Source organism: Eulemur rufifrons, chromosome 28 (assembly GCF_041146395.1).
Source record: "Eulemur rufifrons isolate Redbay chromosome 28, OSU_ERuf_1, whole genome shotgun sequence".
Classification (NCBI taxonomy): domain Eukaryota; kingdom Metazoa; phylum Chordata; class Mammalia; order Primates; family Lemuridae; genus Eulemur; species Eulemur rufifrons.
The window spans coordinates 17,501,177-17,510,786 of record NC_091010.1 but is presented as its reverse complement, the minus strand read 5'-3'; the positions used below and the strand labels follow the sequence as shown (position 1 = coordinate 17,510,786).

Here is a 9,610-nt window from a genome sequence, read left to right as displayed (position 1 = left end):
GCTGTCCAGGGAGTGGCGAGACCAGGGGTGGACATGAGTGTCAGGGAGTCAGACAGCCCATTCAGGCAGGAGGGGCTCTGCTGCACCCTGGATTCTGTGCACGTGTGGCTGTCTGTGGGGGTCTCTAGGCTGTCATGTAATAGCCGTAACACAGAGCAGTGGCGACGGAATTACCTTGCCTCAGTTCTCATCACAACTGAGGGACCTTGTAGGGTGCAGAACAGCAAAGTGGAGCCAGGGAGCAGCAATCCTGCCTCTACTCCTCACCTGAATGGCGAATGGCGTGGTTCAAGTACTGGCTACTGGCTTGCAGGGGTGGTGGTGGGAGGGGAGGGGCCAGAAGCTCTGGTCCAAGTTTGACTGTCAGTTTTGAGGGTCAAAGTAATTACAACCGTGATTTGTATGATGTTTCCTTTTTCATCCTTACAAATCACCCTTTGAAGTAGGCAGAGCAGTTCCTGTTTTTATTCTAATTTTACAAATGAGGAAACACAACAAATGAAAGATACCTGCGGTTCGGTTCTTTTTAAGTTTGAGGTTTCATTGTTTCTGTGCAGAGCCTTTTCCTAAATTTGCAATTCCAGGTGCCAGGTTTTCTGAACATGGCACAGAAGTTTGTGGACGTTGTGGAAGTGACTAGGGAGAGCTGGGCAAAGGCCGGATGATGACTATCTATTTCTGGTGGGTGCTGGCACTCTCCCATCAGTGCCTGCCCATCAGGCCATTCAGGGAGGTGGTAAGGAACTGGGGATTGTAGGAAAGGAAGGATATTGACTTTGGCACTGGGGGTCTCTGATGAATCCCAGCTAAGCCTAGGTTTTGAATAACACAGAAGTTGCTAAAAGCCTCAATTAGTAAGGGCAGGAGTGAGAGCAGAAGGAGATAGTGTCTGAGGGGCATTTCAGCACCCTCTCAAAAAGATGCTCAGATGATGAAGGTGATGATGGAAGATAAAGAGCTGGGGACTCTACAGTTGCTGTGACAGAAGTCACAGCAGCCAGTGGCCTCTTGTTAATGGCCCCCAGCCTGGTGTTCCAGGAGAATCCAGGCTGTAGGGGATGTCTAGGAAGGCCCCAGAGGGGATTTGTTGGTTTGCAAAAGTTCAATTTTGTGGGTGAGGGAATTTATTCTGGTGGTTTTATATCCCACCGGGGAGACAGTCCTACCCTTTGTTGCTCATTTTATGTTATGGATGTTTTATTTTTAAATTGCAAATCTTGGGTTTGATTTAAGGAATGTCCTTAACTGTCTTGGCATATGCTGAGGCACAAAGGCAGTGGAGCACAGCCATTTACAAGGCTAATAAATAAAGGAACCTCAACGCCGCAGTCACCTTCCTGCACATCCCCGCACTTCTGGGGCCAACTGCCAGCCCGCCCCATGCTGGAAAAGACCCAGGACCTTTGCATGCTTGGGACTGATGTGGCAGGAAAGCATTCAGAGTGGCTGCTGCCCACGGAGGCCAAGGCTAGAGGTACCCTCAGATGGCATCGAGGGAAGACTCAGACAATTTCACTTTCTGTAAAATACTATCTGTAGCTCCCTCTTTGAGTACCAAATACTCAAGAACTCTTACCTCATTCCATTTTTCCCTTTGACTTTGGCTTTGACTCTTTCCTAATAGATGTGTATCCTGAGTGCAGTGAATGTGTTCTGAATCAAGCAAGAGAAGCTTCAAACATCCTCTTCCACCTCTCTGCCCAGCTCGGCCTTCGCTGTCCTCTCCTTCCCTAAGGCCTCCAAGGACAAGGGTGGGGCTGATCTCTGACTCTGGCGGAGACAGCACCAGCCCATACAGTTAAGGATGCTAACTTAGCCCTTTACCATGGGAGGAGCTGAAAGGAAACTGAGAATTCCAATTAGGCTTAAACTAATGAGCCAGAAACTTTGGTGAAACCACTGCGGGCAATGAGGGGGCGAGTTGATCATCTTTGTTTTAATTAGCGCTGGAAAAACTTGTGGTCCAGCTGGTAGCAGGAAGAGGGACAGTGTCCAGAGGGGGCAACGTCTCTGGGAGTACCAGAAGGGGGTTCCCCTGGGAGTGCAGAGCTACAGGCTACTGAATAAACCCAGACGACTTCTTCATCTTATGGGGGGAGGAGGGAAGACCTTAAATGGGGAAAGGCGAGCCTGAATGAAGCCTGGAGCACCCCTTCCCCTGGGTGCCCTCCTCGCAGGATGTATGGATTCTGAGACTGGACAAGAGGGGGCGACTCTTTAGGGAACTCTAATGTCTGTTGGGGCCTGCACTATCCCTGAGGCCAAGACTTCCTGATCATCTCTGCCTACTCTCTTAGGCAGCCTCTGTTGCTTAATATGGAAAACCGAGAAAAACCACCTGCTGCTGTCAGAGGCCACAGACCACCGCCAGCCTTTCAGACGGCCCTGCCTAACGCGGGGCACGGGGGCACCTAGGAAGCAGGGAGAAGCGCGAACTAGGGGGTCGGTAGTTGTGTGTATTCTGAAGTAGGGTCTCCCTCACTCCCGAAGCCAGGCGATCCTGGGAGCGCCCAGCCTGTGGAATCCAGCCGACAGCTGGCCTCTCCCCCCATCCCCACTGGGGGCTTCTTTGGGAAAAAACGACCAGTCCCGGGCGCTCCGCGGGCCTCCCCGGGTCCCCCAGGGCGCTTGGCTGGGGGCGCAGCACCTTGGAGAGAGGCGCCCTGTCCCGTGCCTGGGCTGGGGCGCTCTACTTTGCACCCTGGGGGTCAGGAGCGCCTGCCGGGCCACAGCTAAGGGGCCCTGCCTGCCCCTGCCCAGTCCTGAGCCGAGGGGAGCCAGCGCGGCGAGCCTCCTCCCCTCCCGCCTGGGGCGGCCTGAGCCCGCGCCCGCTCCAGTTGCTGCAGCTGCTGCTGCTGGCGGCTGCGGGGAGCGCGGGGCGCGCGCCGAAGAGGCTCGGGCGGCGAGGACGGGGACGAGGAGGAGCCGGAGGAGGCGAGGAGGAAGAGCTAGCAGAGGCCGAGGAGGCTCCGTGGCGTGGCGACGGGACTCGGGGGTCCCGGGAGCATGGGCTAGCGGGCGGCGACGGCCCGGCGGCCGGACGCGGTGAACCTGCCGTGGCCCGGCGCGCTCAGGGGCGGCGAGCAGGAGCCAGGCGCAGCCGGGGGAGGAGGACTGGCGCGGGGGAGTCCGGGTGGAGGGGGCTGATTATCCATTATTAACGAATTGCCGCCTAATAAGCCGAGAGCAGCTCGTTGGCGCGCGGGCGGCGCGCGGGGAGGGGGTTCCCGGGCCAGAGCGCAGCGCACACGCGTGGCGCACGGCGGGCAGCGCGGCGCCGAGGGCACCCGGGCCCGCGCGCGGAGCCGAGGCGGGCCCTGGGGCGGCGCAGACCCCGGGCGCGGGCTGCCCGCGGCGCCCCCTGGCTCTCGGCGCTCGGGGCCAGCGCAGCCCCGGGCGAGCGGGGCGCGGGCCGGGGAGGGGGAGCTGCCCGCGCGCCCCATCCCCCTCCCCCCCGGGCGGGCTGGCGGCCGGGGGGAGGGCGGGCGGCGGCGGCTCGCTGTATATATCTCGGCGCACCCCGCCAGGTCGCGCACAGCGCCCCGAGCCCAGGCGCCTCCCCACCCCCCTCCCCGCGCTCCGCGGCGGCGGCGGCGGCGGCAGCAGTAGCAGCAATATGGCTGTTGATGGGTGTTCGGGGTGGCGCTGGCGGCGGGAGGAGCTCCCCCGAGCCCCTGCGCCGGCCGCCCGTTGCTAGCTATGGCAAATGGTGGCGGCGGCGGCGGCGGCAGCAGCGGCGGCGGCGGCGGCGGCGGAGGCAGCAGTCTTAGAATGAGTAGCAATATCCACGCGAACCATCTCAGCCTAGACGCGTCCTCCTCCTCCTCCTCTTCCTCTTCTTCTTCTTCCTCCTCCTCCTCTTCCTCCTCGTCCTCGGTCCACGAGCCCAAGATGGATGCGCTCATCATCCCGGTGACCATGGAGGTGCCGTGCGACAGCCGGGGCCAACGCATGTGGTGGGCTTTCCTGGCCTCCTCCATGGTGACTTTCTTTGGGGGCCTCTTCATCATCTTGCTGTGGCGGACGCTCAAGTACCTGTGGACCGTTTGCTGCCACTGCGGGGGCAAGACGAAGGTAACGCGCGCCCCGGGCGCCCTCCCCCTGCGCCAGCGCCGCCGCTTCTCGGCGTCCCCTGCAGCCCACCTCCTCGCTCCGTACAGCGCCGTGCCTCCCTCCATCCCTGCCTGCCTTCCCCTCGCCGCCTTTCCTTCCCTCCGCTCTCCCTGAGCCCGCGGACTGGGGCAGCGGGCGGCGCACCGGGGGTGAGGAGGTGCCCCCGACCGGTGCGCTCCGGGACGCGGACGCCCAGTCCTGTCCCCCTGTTCATTGTAGGGTTGTTGGCGGCTGCGGCTGGGGCCAGGGTGGAGAACGCGCGCTGCTCGAGTGCCGTGGTGCGGGGTGGGGAGAGCTAACCCCGCGGGGACGGAGGACGCTGGGGGCCGCCGGTGCGTGTTCCGCACCGCTCACCTGCCACGGCTCGACTCCTGGCGGTGGGCGAGGGCGGGCACATCTGCTGGCACTTTAGGAACCTGTTGGGGAGATGAGTTCGTGGGGTCAGAAAGAAGGAAACATCCTTTGGGCACGGGAGAAAATCTCTTGCAGTAGGGAATCCCAGGGGAAGAACATAGCCAGAGAAAGTGGGGGATCTGGGGGGGGGATGAGAGAAAGTTGGGGAGATCCATCCCAATATCGGAGGCAGCCCGTGGGGCTGCCACTTTAGGAACGTGGTGAGGTCGCCAATCCGGTATCACCTCCCACTCCATCCTTTAGACATTCTTGTGAAACATACCCAACCCTAAGTTCTTCTGCCTGTGTACTCTCGCCCCCAGGCCACCCACTTTGGGTCCCCGGAAATGCCACCAGCAGTGCCGAGCTGGAGCTGGGGTCTCCTGGGAGTCGGCAGAGGCCGAGGTTTCACGCGGAGCTTCTTCCCCGGCGCTTGGGGTGGCTAGATGTCATCGGTTTAAGCTATTCCTGGCGCAGACGCCCACCAGCACCGAGGCTCTCACTACACCTTAGATATATGGTTGCTAGGCTGACTGCCTGGTCTGTCCCCGCGTCCCTAGAGATGTCCTTTCCCCCACCCCCACTGTCTGGAGATGGGGGCACCGGGCAATGTTTGATAGAAAATTGCAGAATAAAAACAGCGCCAACCTTTTTCGAGGGAGGGGACACCTTGGGGAGGAGTGCAAGGTAGACATATATCTTGGTCCCCAAATGTTCGCACCTTTTCTAGTAAAGTTAATCCGAGGACCCCTCAAACTTCCACAGGGCACAGCAACTTGTAGCAGCCTCCTTGGCTGCTAAGGGAAGAAGTGGGGAAGCCAGGGGCTATGGCGAAGGCAGACTACAAAAACAAGGGTGAACGGAAGCTCTCTCCTGATCATTAATTATACATGGTGTTGGGTGCTGGAGCTCAGCTGTGTTTTGTGGCAGCACACTTGTGTTTTGGAAAATACTGGTGTGTTGGAATAAGAGAGAAAAATAAAAACTATCATTCTCTTCCTTCTCCTCCTCTCTCTTTCCGGAGGCCTCCGAATGTTGGCCAGCCGGCTTTCTCAGTGATAGAGGTTCCTTCTTACTTGTTAGGGAGCAAAAACTGCCACCTTCCAGAGAAGCAAAGTCCTAACCACCAGATGCCTGGCCCTCCCTCTGAGAACAGCTTATTCATAGAGCCTTCTTATTCACACACTCCCTCTCCTCCACTCCCTCCCTCCCTCACCCCCACAGCCCTCAGTCATCAGTCCTGGGGATTTTTTTTTTCCTCTTAACTGAGATTCAGCCACTGTCCATAGAGGAAAGATAGCTCATGGTTGTGCACATCCGAAATGCTCTCTAGATGGAGTGATTTTGGTGAACTTTTTAACAGCTTCCTTTCTTTCTGGAAGTGAGTAATTTTGATCCCAATGAAAACTTTTTTCAACGATTCCAAATAAGTTGTGATGTTTTGTGATCCTGGGGTTTTCTTAAACACAGCATCCAAAATCTTTTTACCCTAGAGAGCACAGGGTTGTGACTGCAGTGCCTGTATTGAAATGCTAATCGGATAGTTCACATAAAGAATCTCTTTCCTAAATGATGACCAAGCATAACTTCTGTCAGTTTACTCAAGAAAAAGGTTTTTGGCAATGACCATTAGAAAAAGCAATCTGTAAATATTTGGCTATATTTTGTAGCTGCAAAACCTGCTGAGCAGACATAACTGGAAGTTTATGTAGGGAATCAACCTGGATGAAAGGGGATTGTGGTTGGTTTGGAAGATGTGAGGCCGATGTAGAAGGAGAGCAGGTTACTTTTTATACCATGAATCCATTTGAAAACATACCCAGAATCTCTTGATAACCTGCCCCTTGATTTGCTCAGTTAAATGGTGTGTGGTCAGTTCATTATAACCAATAATGGTAAGTTAGGCCTTTTATAAGCCTTTCTTTCTGTCCTTGAGGTCTGTATTTTTATTGCAATCATGTTTTTTTGTCCTTCATTCTCTTTGCTTTCCAAGTATTGGGTAGTTTTGTTGAGACTTGGTACAGAAGAATGTATTGGGCTTAAATTTAGAATAATTATTTTTGTGCTAGATTTCCCAGGCAAACCTAGACTGCCTTTCCACAGAATTCCTCCGATGCGTTCACCCTCGTCCCCATTCAGCCCTAAGATGGTTTGCCCAGGAGCTGGAGTCCAGAGGAAGGCAGGTCATTTTTAGCATCTGAAATTCATGGAAGATAAGTTTCAGCAGGGAGCTCCAAAAACCACGAGCAGTTTGTCTCTGGGACTGCACCATCCTTTGTGATCAAAGGAACCCAAGACTGGACGTGCGTCGTTAGTACCTTTGGCCTCCGAATCTCAAATAGTGAATGACTTTAGTATTCTGAAAAGAGCGGTATGTGGACTTTTCTTAGGAAGTGAAGAGAAAAACATCGCATTCCCCCTCCCCCTGCCAGCCTCCTCCCCGTTGGGAATTTGGGCACAATCCTTCCAGTGCTGTGTTCTTTGCGGTGCTTCTTCACATTACTGTTTGTTTCTTTGTTGGATTTCATCAGAGCTCTCTCTTTACTTGGCTGTGACGTTGTGAAGTCCAATCCAGTCGCAGATGGAAGTGAACAGGGAGCTGCTCCGGCAGGCTGAAGAAGGCCGTGACTTTGAAGAAATCATTTAACCTCTTTGGTCTGTCTTTCCTTGTCTATGAAATGTGGGGATTGAATTCTGTGAGTTCTAATGTCCCTTCCTACTCTGGGATTCGATACAGGGGAGTGGAAGGTGTGGAGAAACTGAGGTCAAGTTTCTGGCTCAGAATGTGTTCTGCAGTTCTCCAGCAATTCATGTAGGAAGTCAGCCCTGGAACACTTGCCTGTCTTTGTTCCCATCTTCTGCTCCTCTTCCAGTATGCAGTCTACTTCTCCTTAAATGCCTGGGGAAACTGAGGCCAACTTCCTGACTGAGCTGTGGTTTGCTGTGGGTCCTGAGTGTGGCTGGGCAGAGACTCACTCAGTTTCATCTGTCATCCTTCTAGAAGCTTGGGCTCGATCAAGGATGGTCTGCATGTAATGAATTATGGAGGTGTTGTCTCCACGGCTGTGTCTGAGACAACAACACGTTTTCTCTGTCAGGCTCGTGACTAATATAAATATCAGATCCCATTACGGCTTGGTAATTACCCAGGGTCTGGCCTGACGCATTCAGTCGGGGCTGGAGCTTCAGTGCCTTGGAGCTCTTGATTCCAGATTGGCCCTGGCGCCTCATCACATCCTGGCCTGGGGATCGGCGGCACTGGCTGACCTTCAGATACTCCTTGTTGATCAGGTCACTTGGGGGTGGCCTTGGAGAAGTTCTCCGGTCCCAGGCACAGAGGAGCTCCAGCTGACCTGCCCTTGTCCAGAGAGCATGTGCTTCTTGTTCCTGGCTCTCTTTATGGAAACGCACACTTCAGTACAAACTCCGCAGTCAGACAAACCCCTGTTCAAATCGTGGATCTCATATTTATTAGCACGGCGTCTGTGGCTGGCAACCATGTTGAACTTCAATGTCTTCATCTTTAAAAAAGAGCATTATGATGCTTACTTTGTAGGATTCTTATAAGGAGTGGAAATAATGGGTATATAACACCCAGCAAATGCCTGGCACTTAGCAGGCCTCTTGGAAATGGGAGCTACCATGGTTCACAAGGTGCTGAGTTTATTTTCTCTTCCATTCATGGAACTTCCAGCCCCTGAAGGACACAGACTACAACAAACAGAATTTTTAAGCCAAAAGGAGCCTCTAGATGCTGAAGTATACTGTCATGGGTCAAACAACCATTTAGGGTCCGTCTGAGATTTGGGCTCACGGCTCTTGGCTGTTGTAAGGCTGGAAGACTGGGGGGCCTGGCAGGGTGGTTAGTATTTTGACAGTGGGGAGGTTGGGGGTGAGCATCGTCAGGTTGGGGGACCAGGAGCTGCAGGGCTGGCAGATGGGAGAGACTGTGGTGTTTGGGGGGTGGGTGTGGCTGTCCAGCATCGCACCCTTGAGGAGGAACAAACTCCAGCCCCGCTCTTCCAAGCTCAGTGCTCATAGACCTGTCCCCCATGATGTAACAGTCTCCTGACCAGGGCGCTGGGCGCTGTCTACTTGGACCAGCTTTTTTTTTATAGCCCCTAGAGCAGCATTTCCCAAAGTGTGTCCTGTGGAGTACTTGCCTTTGAAGTTACCTTGTGAAAAAGACCAGCAGTCATGGCATAGCTGGGCTGTGTGACCCTTGGAGGGTCACATCACAGGCTTGGAGTAGTTCTGTTGGTAGAGAGATTGGAAACTGCCCTCGAATGTGCTCCTTTGGAGCCGCCTTGCCCACGTGTCAAGTCTGCTGAGCAGTGCCTAAGGGTCGGCCTGTGATCTTAGGCAAGGATTTCACTACTTTGTGCCTCAGTTTCCTCATCTGCAAATTGGGATCATAACAGAGCACATCCCCATGGGGTAGGTTTTCTCACTAACCTCACTATATAGCATTTCCCAGGAGGACACTGGGGACCGTTTTGTAAGCCTTGGGCTGGCCCTGCTTCCAGATGCCCAAGGAAGTTGACCAAACATGCATCAGCAGGAAGGGAAGAGCTGCCCCACTGTTTGGCCTGGGGGGGGGGTGTGGATTCCAAAGGCAAGGCCAGGTGAGCCCTCTGTTTGCCTCATTGCTGTCTCCTTCCCAGGATGGGGGCATTCACTGTGTGCCTGGTAGCAGGGAGCAAGTGCTTGCTTGGGGCTTTCTCTCTCTCTCTCTCTCCAGGGTGCAAGAAACCTGGTGCTGAAACAGTCAGGTTGGCATTGGATTGCAGTGCCAGGACCTCCTTTCCAAGGTGGGTAACAGGGTGTCCCGACTCACACTGACAGTGGCTGTGCTAATCTGGATTCATAGCAGCAGCTAACACCACCTTCCCTGGAATTCACAGCTGTGGAGCCCCTGGACGGTTCCTTCTGTGGTTCCAGCCACAGAGCTGTGTTTGTATTGTGATGGCGCAGCCCCGGGGACATGCAGAGAACACTGGGCCCCTCAGAGACATACCTCGGGGTCAGGCCAGGCCAAGCCTCTGGCAGAGCCTTTAAGATTCCACAGCTTTTCTGTGCAGCAGGTAGATCAAGAGTGTGTACT

The 9,610-nt window shown here is 54.9% G+C and overlaps 1 protein-coding gene across 27 annotated transcripts in view; it reads left to right on the top strand.

The window, feature by feature from the left end:
* The first annotated feature begins 3,532 nt into the window (after positions 1-3,532).
* The window catches only part of KCNMA1 (potassium calcium-activated channel subfamily M alpha 1), a 725,165-nt gene continuing 719,087 nt past the window's right edge, over positions 3,533-9,610 (top strand). For 19 of the 27 annotated variants that reach the window (XM_069460485.1, XM_069460471.1, XM_069460463.1 and 16 more), the window contains exon 1: positions 3,700-4,074. In XM_069460485.1, the coding sequence (XP_069316586.1) occupies positions 3,700-4,074 (375 nt within the window). Of the gene's footprint in view, positions 4,075-4,332; positions 5,145-9,610 lie in introns of those variants that run through there. The other 8 variants (XM_069460487.1, XM_069460484.1, XM_069460483.1 and 5 more) reach the window with 2 other exon arrangements.